Source organism: Aquarana catesbeiana, linkage group LG11 (assembly GCF_042186555.1).
Source record: "Aquarana catesbeiana isolate 2022-GZ linkage group LG11, ASM4218655v1, whole genome shotgun sequence".
In the NCBI taxonomy this organism is placed as follows: Eukaryota; Metazoa; Chordata; class Amphibia; order Anura; family Ranidae; genus Aquarana; species Aquarana catesbeiana.
This window is the reverse complement of record NC_133334.1, coordinates 76626720-76646357: the sequence shown is the minus strand read 5'-3', so window position 1 is coordinate 76646357 and position 19638 is coordinate 76626720. Positions and strand designations below refer to the sequence as shown.

At 40.7% G+C, this 19638-nt stretch overlaps 1 protein-coding gene across 3 annotated transcripts in view; it reads left to right on the top strand.

Annotated features, from left to right (window-relative positions):
* Positions 1-18544, top strand: part of KCNQ1 (potassium voltage-gated channel subfamily Q member 1) — a 185107-nt gene extending 166563 nt beyond the window's left edge. For 2 of the 3 annotated variants that reach the window (XM_073604554.1, XM_073604553.1), the window contains 3 exons: positions 1816-1862; positions 8332-8393; positions 14551-18544. In XM_073604554.1, the coding sequence (XP_073460655.1) occupies positions 1816-1862; positions 8332-8393; positions 14551-14751 (310 nt within the window). In that variant the 3' untranslated portion in view covers positions 14752-18544. Of the gene's footprint in view, positions 1-1815; positions 1863-3286; positions 3416-8331; positions 8394-14550 lie in introns of those variants that run through there. The other variant, XM_073604555.1, reaches the window with a different exon arrangement.
* Positions 18545-19638: the final 1094 nt, after the last annotated feature.

Genomic DNA, 19638 nt, shown 5'->3' with positions numbered 1-19638 from the left:
TCCTAATGCAACACGCAACTAATTACAGTGTGAAGTCCCATCCTCTGGAACTCACTACCTTAATCTGTCCGGCTATCTCCATTTTTAGGCGATTCCTAAAAACTGATCTCTTCAGGGTGGCCTATCCTGCCTCCAACTAACAACCAATCTTCTACTCCCCTCATCAGTTCATCCTTCACAGTCCCTACCTTTTTTGTTTTACCAGCCCCTCCCTCTTAGATTGTACGCTTGCAGGAGCAGGGCTCCTCTAACCCTCTTGTTTTGAATTGTACTGTTGGTGTAGTGTCTCCCTACATTGTAAAGCGCTGCACAAACTGTTGGCGCTATATAAATCCTGTATAACAATAATAGTAACACGGGGCAGCGCTTAAGAGGAACTCTTATGTTTTACTACTGCACACAGTAAAGGCTGATCTCTTAGGGAACTGCCTTAATGTTAGATTTTTCACTTGACCACAGTCTCCGTCTGGTCCCAGGCACCCTCCGTGTGAATGGTGCTCCCAAGTGCAGGGGATGATTTTTATATTCTCATGGTGGAAGAACTGAAGGAGTTATGGATTTGATGAAAAAATAATTATATTTTTTTGTGTACACTAAGTTTATATCTTTTTGCATTGGCGGTCCGTTCATATGGGGCGCATGCACCCGGCCCCTAATCTACATGCAGGGCGCCGGACGCATGGGTTTCAAAAGGATTTTTTGGGGGGGTTTTTTGAGCCTGAGGCTCTAATTGGCTTCAAAAAATAAATATTCGCTATTGTCTTCCTGATTCACCTCCTGGCCAATCAGGAAGCGTGTCTTAAGACCGAGGGAAGGAGGAGGGAAGCCGCAGAGGAGGTGACCTAGATGGGGTAAGAGCGGGGCTGGTGGGGGGACGACAAGTGAGCGAAAGGGGGGGGTGTTTGCGCGACCGACCCGGGGGGGGTTGGGGGGGGGTCGGTGGGATGTCTTGTTTGCCCCCCCCAAAAAATATACAGCACCAGCCGCCACTGTCTTTGTGATAAATACACATTGGTCTTCATAAGCACACCTATTTTGTATGTGTGTATGTATTTCCATCTAAGTATTCAGACATTGTAGTGTGCTGCTACTTGTTTTTACACTTTTTACACAGGGTTTTTTCTTTCTTTTTTTGCAAATAAGTGATTACCAGTCATGGCAAGCTTTAAAGTTGTACACGCCCATAAAATGACAACTAACTTCAGTATCCATTTGCATAGGTGACGCTTTAAAAGCATTTTCGCATCATCAGTTTAGAGTTAAAGTAGAACTATAGGCAAAAATTTTTATTAATTTTGGATAGAGTAAGGGAGGGTCATAACCGCTGTTAGTTTATTTGTTTTGCCTTCTGTGTCCCATTAGGGAGATTTCTCCTCACTTCTTGTCCCATAAAAACGGAAGCATGCATGGACAGATAAAGACTGAGACTGAGCGTTCACTTCACTGCTGATCGCTCAGTTCTCAGTCAGCTCTGGTGGACATCCATTGGCCGGCCCCCACTGTTCTGCTTGTCCTGTGCCTAATTACAGCACCGTGGTGCACCCTTTACCCGGAAGTACTGGATCATGTACTGGGTATGTGATCCAGCGTAGGAGAGCTGCCTTGCCACCATACATCTAAGTCATGCGGTCAGCGAGCAGATATTTTATTGTTGTTCTCCAAAAGGAATACTGACCACCTTAACCTCACTAGTTTTATTTGTAAAATACTGTTTTATTGTAAAAGTAAATATCCTTAGGACACATGGTTACTTGATTATGTGTTTCTAAGTTATTTTATGTTCTTTTTTTTTTTTTTTTTTTTTTTTTTTTACAGGCTTGACCAGTCCTTGGGGAAACCTTCACTCTTTCTCTCTGGGTCAGGTAATCTTTTCCTATTGAAATACTTGGGGACAGTTAGATTATTTGATCACCCAACCTTGGAATGTGGCGCATTCATGGTGAAGCTTTTGCTTTTCTATTTTAAGAAAGGAATGGCCACATGTATATTCAAAAATGAAAATCTTTATTGTGCAGTACCAAGTGCCTCTTTTAATATTGCGCCCTCATATGACCTCATTATGGTAGGCAAGTTCATGCCTGTTATGCCCCATCTAGAATTGGAGGGAACACAGGGGTGTATTGGAGGTTGTTGGAATATTTACTTTTTATTTTGCTTCACTTCACTTTGTCATGTTTTACTGCTGTTTTTCCAGTGTATAGTAGTGTGAAATGGAATGTTGCAGTGTTGACAAAGTGGTGAAAAGTCGACAGACCGTTAAGAAAATGTTAAAGGGGAACTACGATCATTAAAACAAAAAAAATAATCTATTAAAAGTCAGCAACTACAAATACTGAACCTGCTGACTTTTAAGAATTGGACACACTCCAGTCCTGGAGTCCAATGTTGTCTTCACACATTCCGGCTCTTTGCTGGTCTTCGCATCCCCGGTGCCCCCATCATGACTGTGGGAGCCGACTGTGATGTCCTGCTTTTTCACAGCCCGCTCCCCACTGCGCATGTGCAAGATTGCACTGCATTTTAAGACTGGTCCCGCAGCCTCCTTGGACATGTGACGTATCCCAGGAGGTTGCAGGCAGAGAGGAGTGCAGACAGAACTTCGTAATTCTCGCCTAGCTGAGAAATGCAGAAGTGGGAGTGGGCGCCTGTCAGAGAAAAGGTACTGTACCCACTCCTATAAAGAAATACTTCAAACTGGGGGGGAGTAGGTATGAACAAAACTTTTCACTTTTAAGTGAAGTTCTGCTTTAAAGTGGAACTTTACCTATAACAAAAAATAAATGTTCTTTAGAGAGGAACATACTTTCTACATTAATATTTATGCTGCCAAAATTAAATGTAAATTGCCTCCAGCATTGCTCCTGTTTCTTCTTGCTGGAGGCTGCCATTTTGTTGAAGCCCAGAACCCCGGAAAAGCAGTAAATTCTAAAGTGACACTAAACCCAGCAATTTAACGGTTTCAAAAAAGTTATTTTCCTGGATTGTCAAGATTGCTAAATGTCACATTCTCTTGTGTCCTCAACCAAACTGTCAAACCATCAAATGGCTGGTGTCATAACTTATCAGATGTGCAGCACCATGGCAATTGCAATTCAAACAGAAGCAGCTTCCTTGGCTGTAATAGATAGGAGGGTTTAATTCCGCTTTAAGGCTGTCAGCAGATTGGTCTCTACAAACTGGGCAGTGCCTAACAATGGAGAGGAAGTGAGCATCTGCAGAGCAGGGTGAGACAGTGTATTACTGGATTTTAAACAGTATAGGCACTTATTTTTAATGTTTTATATAGCTATACCTGCAAAAGGGGCCAGCATGAAGTGATCTAGCAGGACTCAATTTTCTGACTAAAGTTCCACTTTAAGAACAAATGTCCTTTCTCCAACTGAAAACCGCAAGATATGTTCGGATACGGAAGGGGTAAATTTTGAACAAATAATGATTTATCCGCATTGCTTTGCTGGGTTATTTTTATCTTTTCCAAAATATGTTGAAAGTGAGGGTGAATTTGGTCAGAACAACTTTATAAATGGATAAAACTGTTGGAGATATTCATTATTAAAAAAAAAAAAATAGTTTGTATTTGCATGTAGACAGGTTTGCTCTTAGCTACAGTTTTATGTAGTTGAATACTTGGGGCATACAGTTTGTAAAAACTTTATTGAATTATACATGGCATACGCTGTATACCATGTTCCTCTTGCCCTGCTACCGCTCCCCATCACTATTACTAGGTCTGTAGTACAGCCATTGCTGAGTAATGTGAAGCTTTTGAACACAGCTTAGAAGCTTAAAGTAGAACTATAGGCAAAACTTTTTTCATTTTGCATAGAGTAAGGGAGGGTTATAACCCCTGTCAGATTTTTTTTTTTTTACCATCTGTGTCCCATTGCGGAGATTTCCCTTCACTTCCTGTCCCATAGCCAAACAGGAAATAAGAGGAAATCCCCCCCAGCTCACCAGAACTAGTGTCCCCTTTGAAAGATTTTCCCTCAAAATTTGGAATTTTCTTTTACTTTCACATTCAGTGATAATGGTAAATAAAGAAAAAATCTTGCAAGCCACAACAGTCCAATGCCAATAAAGTGACAAATAATAATACTCGGCTGCAGACGCAGATCACGTTTCATAACCGTGCAAACTAATATAGAGAAATAATGTGCGTTGAGCTAGAGTAAACCAAATTGATATATGTACACCTAAGTGTAAATTTAAGCTAATTATGTGTCAATCAAATAAACAGAAAACGCATGTGACAAATTCATATAAAACAGCATTAAAGTGCAATGTGCATATACAATATCAACAAATCCAAAGTGCATACATAGATATGAAAATGCCCAGTGCTCAACATAGATATCAAATGGTCCTGTTAAACAATCCTATGTGGTAAGTAGAAAAAATCCTAGAAATACATGCCAAAATAAGTGTATATAGCAGTGTCAATGTATAGTGTCATCCAGCATGCTCATCCAATACTAGGTTCTGCAAAACCATGCTCCGGTGCACTTCGGTGACCCCCCCAGGTTGTTGTGCTTACCTCAGAACGTGTGACACAGTAGCTAACTGTGTCAAAACATGCTTTGGAGCCACCCCCGGGCTCTATACTCATTTCAGGTGCTCACGTGAGCAGCACGGAGTCTGATCGTGAGAGAAGCATACCATACCACACGCCATACTGGCAGTTTTAATTACTTTGGAAGCTTGATATAGAGCGGTGCACTCACGCACCGGTGTAATGTGAGTAGCCCATTGTGGGGAGTGTGTTTTATAAATAAATATTCCTTACGTTATTACACTATTGAGTTTTTTCAGGTGCCGATCTCCAGCCTGGTTCAATGCAGCTCAATATCATAAACAAGAAAAAACTCAATAGTGTAATAACGTAAGGAATATTGCTGGATGACACTATACATTGACACTGCTATATACACTTATTTTTGCATTTATTTCTAGGATTTTTTCTACTTGCCACATAGGATTGTTTAACAGGACCATTTGATATCTATGTTGAGCACTGGGCACTTTCATTTCTATGTATGCACTTTGGATTTGTTGATATTGTATTGATATTGATTGATATTTTCCCTTCCCCTCTAAAACATGCGCAGATCACTCCCATTCTTAAAAAGCCCTCACTGGACCCTACCGACCTGAACAACTTAAGACCCATCTCATTGCTCCCATTCACCTCTAAACTTCTAGAACGCTTAGTCTACAACCGTCTTAGCTCCTACCTCAATGAAAATAACCTTCTTGACCCCTTACAGTCTGGCTTTTGCTCGCAGCACTCCACGGAAACTACCTTACTAAAACTCGCTAACGATTTACTAACTGCTAAAACCAACAGCCAGTACTCCATACTCCTACTACTTGACCTCTCTGCGGCCTTTGATACTGTTGACCACCCGCTCCTTCTTAATAAACTACATTCCCTTGGCCTCCGAGATTCTGCTCTATCCTGGTTCTCTGGCTATTTATTACAGCGCTCCTTCAGTGTCACCTACAACTCTGTCTCCTCCTCTCCATTGCCCCTTTCTGTGGGGGTCCCCCAAGGCTCGGTTCTTGGACCCCTTCTCTTCTCTATCTACACCTCCTCCCTTGGTCACTTAATAACTGCCCACGGCTTCCAATACCACTTATACGCTGATGACACCCAAATATATCTGTCTACTCCTCACCTCACTCCTTCAGCCTCCTCTCGCATTACTAACTTACTAACTGACATATCAGCATGGATGTCGCACCACTTCCTTAAACTAAATCTCTCTAAAACTGAGCTATTAATATTCCCCCCCGCCCGTGCCCCCCTCCATGACTTTTCCATCAAAATCAACAATGCAACCATCAGTTCCTCCCCTCACGCCAGGGTACTAGGTGTAATCCTAGACTCTGACTTGTCATTTCAGCCTCAAATCCAATCGCTGTCAAAAGTTTGTAGAATTCACCTCCGTAACATCTCTAAAATTCGCCCTTTTTTAACAAATGAAACCACCAAGCTCCTCATTCACTCCCTTGTTATCTCTCGCCTTGACTATTGCAACTCCCTTCTCATTGGCTTACCTCTCCATAGGCTATCCCCTCTTCAGTCTATCATGAATGCTGCTGCCGGACTTATCCACCTTACCAACCGCTCAGTGTCTGCCAACCCTCTACTTCAATCCCTACACTGGCTCCCATCACCCAGCGAATTTAATTCAAAATTCTAACCACAACATACAAAGCCATTCACAACTCTGCCCCAAGCTACATCACTAATCTTGTCTCCAAATATAGCCCAAATCGACCTCTCCGCTCCTCTCAAGACCTCCTGCTTTCAAGCTCTCTCATCTCCTCCTCCCATGCTCGTCTCCAGGATTTCTCCAGAGCCTCTCCCATCCTCTGGAACTCGCTACCTCCATCTATCCGGCTATTCCCTACTCTTGCTACCTTCAGGCAATCCCTGAAAACTCATCTCTTCAGGAAAGCCTATCACGTCTCCAACTAATCTCCTACCACTTCCACCAGCTCATTCCCCACAGTTACAACCTTTTGTACCACCTGCCCCACCCTATTAGATTGTAAGCTCTTCTGAGCAGGGCCCTCTTAATCCTATTGTATTGTATTATAACTGTATTGTCTCCCTTTTATATTGTAAAGCGCTGCGTAAACTGTTGGCGCTATATAAATCCTGAATAATAATGATAATATTGTATATGCACATTGCACTTTAATGCTGTTTCATATGAATTTGTCACGTGCGTTTTCTGTTTAATTGATTGACACATAATTGGCTTAAATTTACACTTAGGTGTACATATATCAATTTGGTTTACTCTAGCGCAACGCACATTATTTCTCTACAATGATAATGGTAAACAGGACAAATAGAAGGGGTGAATCTCCCTAATAGGGGGCACAGGTGGCAATAAAAACAGATAGGTGTTCTAATCCCTCTCCACTCTATATAAAACCAAAAAGAAAAAGTTTTGCCTTTAGTTATACTTTAAAGAACAAGTGCACTTTTTCAGAACATTTATTCTTTTTGTCCTGAACGAAACTATCAAACTCTCTGTACCGAGATTCGATGCCTGCAGCCCCCATTGTTTGCATACAGTGGTGACAGGTTCCCCATCTTGGCTGCGCCTACACGATACAGCCCCGGATCTTGGCAAGTATCCATCTGTGAAAAAGGAGGGTGGGATCGTTTAGGTCAGGACAAAAGGGCAAAACAAAAGTCATGGCCGGTACACGCGATCAGAAAATCATACGACAGATCGTCCGTTTTTATTTTTGCATGCTAGTGGCATATCAAAAATGGAGAGATTACTAAAGTTACGAAAAATTCTCATACGACAGAATGAATAAATCGGAAACCGTACGATCTGGTATCGTACGAGAAAAATGTTCATGTTTGTCCGATCGGATAATATCAGATGAATTGTCATGATCGGCTCTCGAAAGCTGTGTACTAATGATCAGATTATCGTACGATCGATTTTGAAAGCGGTATTTTTCGTCCGATTTTTTTGTGTACGGGCCATTAGTGTGCTTTGGCTAAAAGGACACTTTAAAAAATACAATGTAACAACATTTTTATTATAGTATTGTTACATTCTGTTTACTCGGGTACACTCATAAGCAAAGGAATGACTTTTTACCTGTATAGTATTTCAGATAAAGCAACCTTTACAAGTAAAAAATAAATAAAAATTCTGTGTTTCTATTTAACCCCCTATTTTTCTGCTATTTTTGTACCAATTCATCTTCAAACTTTTTTTTTTTCCTTTTTATAACTTAAAGTGGTTGTTAAGCCACCATAATCTCTTCATTCCATCCCCTCTGTTATATAACAATATGTGTCCCAGTGTCTGATCGATATGAAAGATACTGATTTCTACTTTCTATCAGAGCGTCTACCGGCGCTCACATGACTCCTGACTAAAGTTGTAGAACAAGAGTTTTCTCCAATGGGACTTTAATGCAGCAAAACAATTTTTACCATAAAATCTCCTATTTATTGTACAAATTGTAAGAAGCTCCATAAGGGCACACCCTTGCCTTTCCAGAAGTATTACATTTGCTCTGGTCCATAACAGGGTATACAGGTATAAGTAGTCAAATTATTATACCCTTCCTTGGACAATGTCATGTGACATCCTCGTTACAGTTTGTACCTTTTTAAGCAAATTCCAGAATGTAATCTGGTGTGAACTACAAATTGGTTTTATATACATTTAATGTAATAGATTTTCACAGTTTAATATGAAAGTGAAATCTTTTCATATTGATTTTTGGAAAACACTTGTAATTAAAACTGTTATTTTACTTAAATATGTTTATCTATTTTATTTCCAGATAAAGTGAAAGATCGTGGTAATAATACTATTGGATCAAGATTAAACCGTGTAGAAGATAAGGTAAAACGTTTTTTCAAGGTTGTATTGCAGTGTAGTTTGTATTACTATAATAATGTTTGCTCTTTAGTAATAGGCCATTGTTGCTGTTATTGTCTCAGTCCTTCAAGTGATTGTAAAGCCAACCTTTTTTATTAAAATAACAAACATGGTATACTTACCTGCTCCCTTGATGTCCCCACTGGCGCTCCTGCCTCCTCTTCTCTGAGTGGCACCATAGCAAGCTGCTCACTATGGAAGCACTCATGTGGGTGCGCTCCTGAGCTGTGTGTGTCCATATACACACACACACAGTGTGGTTTTGCCCCGCCCCGCGATCTCTCATTACTGGATTTTACTGACAAATCCAGTAAAGCCCCTGAATGCAGGAAGAGAGCAGAGCAGGGCTGCCGCCAGGGACAGTGCTTGATCGAGAGTGGTGCCAGGTAAGTGTTTTGGGTGTTTAAAAATCACTGGGGGTTTTTTACTAAAACTGGAGCGTGCAAAATCTGGTGCAGCTCTGCTAATCCGCTTCCAAATTTTATTGCTAAAGCTTATTTAAACAAGCTGAAGTTAGAAGCTGATTGGCTACCATGCACAACTACCCCTGATATTGCACTCTCCAGTTTTAGTAAATCAACCCCGGCTGCTTTTAGGGGCGTCTGGTGTTTTGTTTTTTTTTTCTTCCTTTTAAATTCTCCTCTATGCACACTTACAATGCATCTGGAAAGTATTCACAGCACTTCACCTTTTCCACATTTTGTTATGTTACATCATTATTCCAAAATGGATTCAATTCATTATTTTCCTCAAAATACTACAAACAATACCCCATGTTGACAACGTGAAAGTCATTTGAAATCTTTGCAAATTTATTAAAAATAAAAAACAAAAAAAATCACATGTACATAAGTATTCACAGCCTTTGCCATGATACTTAAAATTGAGCTCAGGTTTATCCTGTTTCCACTGATCATCCTTAAGATGTTTCTACAACTTGATTGGAGTCCATCTGTGGTAAATTCAGTTGATTGGACATGATTTGGAAAGACCCACACCTGTCTATATAAGGTCTCACAGTTACCAGTGCACGTCAGAGCAAAAACCAAGCCATCAAGTCCAAGGAATTGTCTGTCTGTAGACCTCCGAGACCGGATTGTATCGAGGCACAGATCTGGGGAAGGGTACAATGAGCACAGTGGTCTCCATCATCTGTAAATGGAAGAAGTTTGGAACCACCAGGACTCTTCCTAGAGTGGGCTGCCTGGCCAAACTGAGCAATCGGGGGAGAAGGGCATTAATCAGGGAGGTGACCAAGAACCCAATGGTCACTGACAGAGCTCCAGCGTTTCTCTGTAGAGGGAGGAGAACCTTCCAGAAGAACCATCTCTGCAGCACTCCACCAATCAGGCCCGTATGGTAGAGTGGCCAGATGGAAGCCACTCCTCAGTAAAAGGCACATGATAGCGCCTCTGGAGTTTGCCAAAAGGCCACCTGAAAGACTCTCAGACCATGAGAAACAAAATTCTCATGGTCTGATGAAACTCTTTGTCCTGAGTTGCAAGCATCATGTCTGGAGGAAACCAGGCACCACTCATCACATGGCTAATACCATCCTTACAGTGAAGCATGGTGGTGGCAGCATAATGCTGTGGGGATGTTTTTCAGTGGCAGGAACTGGGAGACTAGTCAGGATCGAGTTAAAGATGGATGCTGTAATGTACAGAGACATCCTTAATGAAAACCTACTCCAGAGCGCTCTGGACCTCAGATTGGGGTGAAGGTTCATCTTCCAACAGGACAACGACCCTAAGCACACAACCAAGATAACAAAGGAGAGGCTTTGGGACAACTCTGTTGAGTGGCCCAGCCAGAGCCCAGACTTGAACCTGATTTGAACATTTCTGGAGAGATCTGAAAATGGCTGTGCATCAACACTCCCCAATCAACCTGATGGAGCTTGAGAGGTTCTACAAAGAAGAATGGGAAAAACTGCTTGAAAATAGGTGTGCCAAGCTTGTAGCATCATACTCAAAAAGACTTGAGGCTGTAATTGGTGCCAAAAGTGCTTCAACAAAGTATTGAGCAAAGGCTGTGAATACTTTTTTGTTTCTTATTTTAATAAAACAAACTTCTTTCATGTTGTCATTATGGGGTATTGTTTGTAGAATTTTGAGGAAAATAATGAATCCATTTTGGAATAAGGCTGTAACATAACAAAATGTGGAAAAAGTGAAGCGCTGCGAATACTTTCCGGATGCACTGTAAGCGTTTAGAAGCAGAAAAAAAAAACCACTGCCAACGCATCCAGGAGCAGCCGCATTTGGGCAGAAAACAAATGCTTGACATGCGATAACTCCTTTAATATTAATGATAATAAATTATTATTCTAGTGAATTAAATGAATTCACACCCAAGTGCTTGATGTGTTTACGCGCATGAAGCATTTTTTTTTCTGCCAAAAATTACTGCCAGGAGGAAAGGCGTTTAGGAGAGCTGGGTAAACGCCCTTTTTGCATGAGGCATTATTGATCAGTGTAAATAGTGTGTTAAGTTGTATCAGTCATTGCTCAATGTAACAATTTTGCAGCATAAGTGAAAATTTTTGCTATATATTTAAGCTGCCACAGAATTTTTTCCTATTCTCAAACACCTGATTAACTTCTGGAAATTTTTAATAGCCTTTATTAACTCTTTGCCTGCCTTAGCTTTTTTTTTATTCTTTTTCAATTTGAAATATATTTTGTAGCCTAATTTTGGGGGGAAAAAAATCTAACTCACTTTACCATACTTTGTACCAAAAACACAACTTAATGTGGTATTGAACCCTCAGCATGTTTAAGCTTAATGTGGTTGTAAACCACATGAAAAAAAAACCTGCACGACAAAGGCATAATGAGCTAGTATGCATAGCATACTAGCTCATTATGTAATACTCCCCTGAGCTGGAAGCCCCCGCTGCGGTGCCCGTACACAGCACTGGCCGGCGACATTTCTCCCCAGAGTTACTTCCGGGTATCGCGGCTACGGCGCTGTGATTGGCCGATGGATCAAAATTTGCAGTTTCAGCAGGAACAGACCGAATTTTGATCAGTTTAGGCTGTTTACATTCATGAAAAGTCGATCTATCGATCAACCTCTGATAAACTGGCTTGTTGAAATCTGTAGTTTGATCAGCGCTGCAGCCTTTTGCTGACTCCTCGGCTGTCAGAATACAATGACCAACCGAGGAGGATTCCCTCATCTACTTTGAATGTGTGGATGTGGGAATCTGTTTTTCAAAACTGAACCGTGCATGGCCAGCTTAAGACCTAGAACTAAACAATCACATGACTGCTGATCGCTCAGTTCTTACTCGGCTCTGCCCCTCCAACACTCACTGGAGCACCAGGCTGGCGAGGGGGTGGGAGCAGCTGGAGTGCACTGAAAGGCTGAGCCAGCTGCCGATCAGGCATCTGGGTGGATCCCAACAATTTGGTTGAGATGCTTTCAGAGTCTTGAGCGGCTCTGTGACTTCGGTTGATTCTGGGTCGCAGGACAACACAAGCAAAAAAGCATTGTCCATCCTTCTCTTTTAAAAGTAGAACTATGTATGCTAATGAAAAATTCAAATAAAAAAAGATTTTACGAAAAAAAAAAAAAAAAAGTAGAACTGTAAGCAAAACAATTTTTTTCATATACCGGTGATTTGGACAATGGAAGGTTATAACCAGGTCAGATTTTTTTTTTTTTTTTCTCTTCATTTCCTGTCCCATAGCCGAACAGGGAGTAAGAGGAAATCTCTGCAAGCTAAGGGAATACCTTGGGAACCCCCAGGTCACCAGACTGTCCCTATTGCAATATTTTGAGGACAACCCAAAATTTGGGATTTTCTTTCAATGATAATGGTAAACAGGACACATAGAGAGGGTGAATTTCCTTAAAGGGCACAGACAGCAAAAAATCTGACAAGGGTTCTAATCCATCTCCACTCTGTCTAAAACAAAAACAAAAAAAGTTTTGCCTTTTAGTTATACTTTTTAACACATTGAGCACCATATAACAAATGATAAACTTTCCCGCTTAATGATTTGTTAAATTCTCTTTCATCCATCCTGAAAATGGAAACCTGGGGCAGTGGACATGGCACTAGCTTAAACTAAAACACACAGTATCACAAAAAAGTGAGTACACCCCTCACATTTTTGTAAATATTTTATTATATCTTTTCATGTGACAACACTGAAGAAATGACACTTTGCTACAATGTAAAGTAGTGAGTGTACAGCTTGTATAACAGTGTAAATTTGCTGTCCCCTCAAAATAACTCAACACACAGCCATTAATGTCTAAACTGCTGGCAACCAGTACACCCCTAAGTGAAAATATCCAAATTGGGCCCAATTAGCTATTTTCCCTCCCCGGTGTCATGTGACTAGTTAGTATTACAAGATCTCAGGTGTGAATGGGGAGCATTTTAATGCAGTGTGCGTCATATGGTTTGAGCACTGACAGGCTGACCCCCCACCCCTTTAACCTGTGCTTGTGTTTAAATTTGGTGTTATCACTCTCACGCTCTCATACTGTTCACTGGAAGTTCAATATGGCAGCTCATGGCAAAGAACTCTCTGAGGATCTGAAAAAAGAATTGTTGCTCTACATAAAGATGGCCTAGGCTATAAGAAGATTGCAAAGACTGAAACTGAGCTGCAGCACGGTGGCCAAGACCATACAGCGGTTTAACAGGACAGATTCCACTCAGAACAGGCTTCGCCATGGTCGACCAAAGAAGTTGAGTGCACATGCTCAGCATCATATCCAGATGTTGTCTTCGGGAAATAGACGTATGAGTGCTTCCAGCATTGCTGCACAGGTTAAAGGGGTGGGGGGTCAGCCTGTCAGTGCTCAAACCATATGACGCACACTGCATTAAATTGGTCTGCATGGCTGTCATCCCAGAAGGAAGCCTCTTCTAAAGATGATGAACAAGAAAGCCTGCAAACAGTTTGCTGAAGACAAGCAGACTAAGGACATGGATTACTGGAACCATGTTCTGTGGTCTGATGAGACCAAGATAAACTTATTCGGTTCAGATGGTGTCAAACGCGTGTGGCGGCAATCAGGTGAGGAGTGCAAAGACAAGTGTGTCTTGCCTACAGTCAAGCATTTTGGTGGGAGTGTCATGGTCTGGGGCTGCATGAGTGCTGCCGTCGCTGGGGAGCTACATTTCATTGAGAGAACCATGAATGCCAACATGTACTGTGACATACTGAAGCAGAGCATGATCCCCTCCCTTCAGAGACTGGGCCACAGGGCAGTATTCCAACATAGTGACCCCAAACACACCTCCAAGACGACCTCTGCTTTGCATAAGAAGGTAAAGGTGATGGACTGGCCAAGCATGTCTCCAGACCTAAACCCTATGGCGCATCTGTGGGGTATCCTCAAATGGAAGGTGGAGGAGTGCATGGTCTCTAACATCCACCAGCTCTCTGATGTCATCATGGAGGAGTGGAAGAGGACTCCAATGGCAACCTGTGAAGCTCTGGTGAACTCCATGCCCAAGAGGGTTAAGGCAGTGCTGGAAAATAATGATGGCCACACAAAATATTGATACTTTGGGCCAAATTTGGACATTTTCACTTAGGGGTGTACTCACTTTTGTTGCCAGAGGTTTAGACATTAATGGCTGTGTGTTGAGTCATTTTGAGGGGACAGGAAATTTACACTGTTATACAAGCTGTACACTCACTACTTTACATTATAGCAAAGTGTCATTTCTTCAGTGTTGTCACATGAAAAGGTATAATAAAATATTTATAAAAATGTGAGGGGTGTACTCACTTTCGTGAGATATTGTAGATGAGGATTAAAAAGTGCTTAAAACTGAGGGTTTAATATCGATTTAAGTGTCATGATAAATGGGACAAATTGCAGAATTGGTTTTATACTTTGCGTCAACAGTAACACTTCTCAGATTGTAAAAGGAAAAGGATTTTGTTTTATTTTTCTTTTAAAATATTTAAAAATAACTTTATGTGTATCCCCTAAAAACAATATAAGTATCACATTGTCATAATTTTGACAAGGTTACTGTTTCATCGCTGAAAGGAAAGCAATGTTGTGTCTATGGAGCAGTAAGTAGGTGTGATATCATTGACTCATATCTTGAGATTCCAGTGTTGTTTTTTTTCCTCTCTAGGTAACCCAGATGGACCTTAAACTGAATCTCATAACTGACATGCTTCACCATCTCGTTACCGGTCATCCAGGAGGTCAACCAATAAACCGAACGCCGCACAGAAGTAATTCCCTAAATAATGAAAACAACCTGTCAAGTAACACCCTCCCCACCTATGAGCAGCTAACTGTGCCAAGACGAGCCCAGGACCATATTTCCTGATGAACAAGCAGATATGCAGACTGACAATAGTTCAGATACAGACTGGTTTACTGCTGTACTCCATGCAGAAATTCATTATTTTAATAAATGCATTTTAAGTGGAAAGAAGAAGATTCAAATTAATGATCTAATTAGACTGACTCGCCAATATCTATAGGTTGTAATACTGTAAATAGTGTCCAGCTAGTTGTCTGCAAACTGGATAGGTTTTTTTGATGGTTTTCAATAGGAAGAGAGAAATTTTGAGAATGTAGTAAATACAACTGTGAGTGTAAGAAGGCAGCAGAATATACTTGACTTTGTCTCACATTGATGATTATGACTGTAATATATGTATTAGCGGCCATATAGAATAGTGGCCTTGCTGGAAAAGTATCTGTGTCAGAACGGAGCAAACACACTTTTTTTTTTGTTTGTTATGTAGCTGCAGAGTTATAGAATGACTCCAACCATGGAATTGGTGGTGACAGTTCTCCATAGGGTTTGTATTGGTTCCTGGGACCTCACTGGAGGAGAAGGAGGTGACTCCATGCCTTTGACATATTCACTGCAGTCTGAGCACAGATATTTAATTGAGCTACCATTGTTGTTGGCCTAAAAATGGTCTACAATTTACTAAGAAGAATATACCAGAGGGCAGGTAATACTGTGTATTAATAGTGGATTCTATAGTAATATGCAAAGAATATATCTGACTAGTGACTTGAGAATCTCAGCCTGTACACGTTAGAGTCTTTAGTACCGCTATGGGAAGTCTCTCATTGGGGTACCAGACAGCAATACAGATCTGGTTGGGACAAATCCCTTCCCTGTATTATTAAACATAGAGAAACCCATTATGGATAGATCTGCTGTTAAAGAACCAGCAAACATAACATAAGCCTTGTATAAAAAGGCCAATAGTATTCACAAGGTCCTCTCAAAGGTTTTTAAATCTTTATAAAACTAGACATATCTGCCACTGAATGCTGCAGAGCCTTCAATCAATTGGTCTATGTGTTAAGTCATTTTGGGCTGAAAAAGACTGATCAGGGTCTGGCTATGACAGTGTACCCGAGAAGGGGGGCTGAACAGGAAAAGCAATACGTAAAATAATGTCATTTATAAGGTGCCAGTTTTTAACTCTAACTTACTAATAGAACTATGATGCACACAAGTATGCTTCCCTAGCTGAGTGCAAGTTTCGATTTCTTCAGTAACTTGAAATTTTCATGATAATAATTCTGTGGGTTCCATCAGTAAGGGTTAAGGTAAGAGCAGGAACCATACATGCTGTTCAGCAGGCTTATTTTGGTCTCTCTTTCTTTACATGCTCAATTTATTTTCTCTTTTATATAAATTAAATGTGATTTAGGTTTACTTCCCCTTTTGCTTTTCAACCGCTATGACTGCTTTTGAGTAGGTTAGAAATGTAGGAATAGCATACTTATTGTAGATTGTATTCCCTTAATTTTTTTCCTTTTTTTTGTAGCATAAATGTATCTGATGCAAAAGGTATTACACCTTCTGTGGATAGTATTTTTTTTATCTTTGTAATTTTCCGAACACCAGCACAGTCCTCCTGGGATGTTAATTGTGTGTCCTTTCTTTTTTTTTTTTTTTCTTTTTTTTTTACAGATTATATCTGCACCAAATAGCTGCAAAAAACAATCAAAGGAACTGGAAAGTGTCAAATACTGTACTTGTAGTAGGGCCACCTCTTCACAATTTCTCCTTACCAGTTATAATGCTCTACTTTACCGATATAAGTAGCTAATTTAAATTGGAACATGTCTTTATTTTAAAATTCCTACACCAAAGGCAGATAAAACAGTTTTTGTCGGCCTAGAGCTTCCTGGGACCCCCCCCCCAAGTGACTTCTGGGCTGTCCTCCCGCACATCACTACTGGCTGACCAGACCTCTTCACTGACCAGAAGTGACTACAGTAGGCAGAAGGGATTAAAGCACAACTTCAGGAGCTATTGTCAAATTAGAGTTCTCCAAGCACTGGGGTTCCTGGGAACCTCCAGAAGGTAGGATAATATACTTGCAGCCCTTTTACTTGTCTGCCTACAGTTGCAGTCTTTTTTTTGCATTATGTGGTTCATTTTGAACCAACTGCCAAAGCACCTCAATGGATGAAAAAATGTCCCTGCACCATTTTTCTTTTTAGCATATGCAGTGTGGGTGCGCTGATTGTTATTGTGTGATGCAGTGGTACTCTTATGTGAATGACATTGTAACATACAAAGTGCTATGCGTTGTGGTAAAACACACACTACCGCACCGCATAGGTGTAAAGACAGCCTTAACCTGAATGAAGGGTTACATTTAATAGTTTGACTGTTGGTGATTTTTAAGTGTAAATTAAAATACAAGGTCCCTCTACTTTGGCACTGCTCCCCCCAATAAATACATTACCAGTAAAAAAAAAAACAAACAAAAAAAAAACGTTTAGATGCCTTAGACCAGTGGTTCTCAACTCCTGTCCTCAGGTCCCACTAACAGGCCAGGTTTGCAAGATAACGGAAATTCATCACAGGTGATATCATTTGCTGCTCAGTAATTGCAGTATTCTAGTCTGCATCTTCCCAAAGGTAATACTTAAAATCTGGCCTGTTAGTCCTAAGGACAAGAGTAGAGAACCACTGCCTTAGGCCTTCCAGCATTAGAGCTAGGCCTTACTTTAAAGTGATACTAAAGTCTTTTTTTTTTTTTTTTAATAACAGATATGTTATACTTGCCTGCTCTTTGCAGTGATTTTTGCACAGAGCAGCCCCGATCCTCCTCTTCTTGGGTCCCTCTTCGCTGCTCCTATCCCCTCCCTCCTGTCAAGTGCCTCCACAGCAAGCAGATTGCTATGGAGGCACCTCAGCTGAGCTGCAGCTCCGTGTGTCCATTCAGGCACGGAACTGCAGTTCGGCCGCACCCCCTCTCCTGATTGGCTAACTGAGTTTAATTGTCAGCCGCGGGAGCCAATGGCACTGCTGCTGTGTCTCAGCCAATCAGGAGGAGAGTCCCGGAGAGATATTGCAGCTTACCAATAATCCAATGTGGTGGCTGCATTTGTTTTTTCTTTTTTAGGCTTTTTCCCCTCTGTTTCCCCTGGGGATCTGGCCAGTAACGCACCTCCTTTTTTTTTTTTTTTTTTTTTTTTTTTTAGAGTGCCCCCAGTCTTGAAGTAGCAAGAGAGACGCCTTTTGAAAGCAGCATTGTCAGTCTGGTGGGAGGGGAGTGTTAGCTGTACTAGCAGATTTAAATACACTAATACACTAATAAACTAAAGCCAAACTCCAGGTGATACTTTATAAGCAGCTACAGCAAACCACTTTTTCCTTTTGGGATAAAGGTTTTTAGCTATATAAAAAGCTGATTATTGTAAGCACAGCTATTAGTGATAGTTTGTCTCATCCCTGTAACATCTACAGCGGCAGAAGTGCTTGTTCTTTTGAAAAACAGACTTACTGGCCAGAATACCAGGTGACATTAAAAGAAAGAAAGCCTAGAAAAGAGAACAAATGCAGCCATCACATCTAAGAAGCTGCAATGTATTGTTTGCTTTTGGGTTTTATACTGCTATAAAGGGTGTTGGAGGTGCAGAGCAGAATTTAGACTCTGAGCTGGATGTGACGATAACATACTGGACTCGCTAGAAATATAGAAAGTCAGTGAATGTATGTGGATAATTATATGTCCTGGGCTCCAAAGTAGACAGTTGTCTGCGCCTGTCTGCATACTAGATCCAAGGAGGTTCCATGTGACTGTTAAAAAAAAAAAAAAAAAAAAAAAAAACTGTGAGCTCAGCAACGGCAGTCTACACATACTGTATGTCTCATACAGGTTTACTTTATTTTTGCCTAAGATCAATTAACAAAATGTGCTGTAACATCATAGCAATCAATCATAATTCATCCTATAATGACCTGAACTATGTCTGGCTTCTATAAATGAATGTTCTGCACTGCCCTATTGGGTAAGGATGCAGGGGCATCTTGTCTTGATGAATAATGATGTCAAACTGAATTTACAACAATCCAAATACCCTATAGTAGTAGTAGTTTTTTTTTTTTTTTTTTTTTTTTTTTTTTGTATTATTTTCATGACCTGTAAATAGGATCACCATTTCATATATTTTTTTTTCTTCTAATATAGGGTTATATGTTGAAGTGTCAGAGTTGAAGTGTCTATAGCCGTCACTACTGAACCTGCAAGTGCCTTTATCAATAAGTTTTATTTCACATAGCTAAGTTTCTTTGGTAATAAAATGACTGGGGAGGAAAAACTGAGCTGAAAATGACACCTTACTAAGCATTGAAAACCAAAGGTTGAAGGATAACTAAAACCCAGGAACAAAGGTGTAATACATTGCAGATTCACACTCCATAAATGTGGTAGCGGCATTTGTTTTCATTTTTCAAGATTAGCCCTTTCTGTTTTGCAGAAAATGTTCTCGTTTACACTTGCTTCAAAACAAGGCTTCGGTTAGGCTTTGTTAAAGCTCTCTGAACCCCAGTCAAAGCTCCTGTCACTAAATAAAATGGTTAGCTTACAGTCCTGTTTACACCTTGCTTCTGCTTGGTGCTTTGATGAGGTTTCGGTGGGGCTTCAAGTGAGCTTTGCCATAGACTTCTATGGAGGCTTTGAAGACGCTCTGAAGCACCACTGAAGCTACATGGGGTATAATTTTGGAAGCCAAGCCAAAGCAAAGCAAATGCAGGTGTAAACAGGACTGTAAGCTAACCATTTTATTTAGTGACAGGACCTTTGACTGGCGTTCAGAGAGCTTTAACAAAGCCTGTCCAAAGCCTTGTTTTGAAGCAAGTGTAAACTAGCCGTTAATGTGTGTTGAAGCCAAAGCAAGTGTAAGTGAGCCCAAAGGGTGTTGATCTTACCAGAAATGCAGTGTC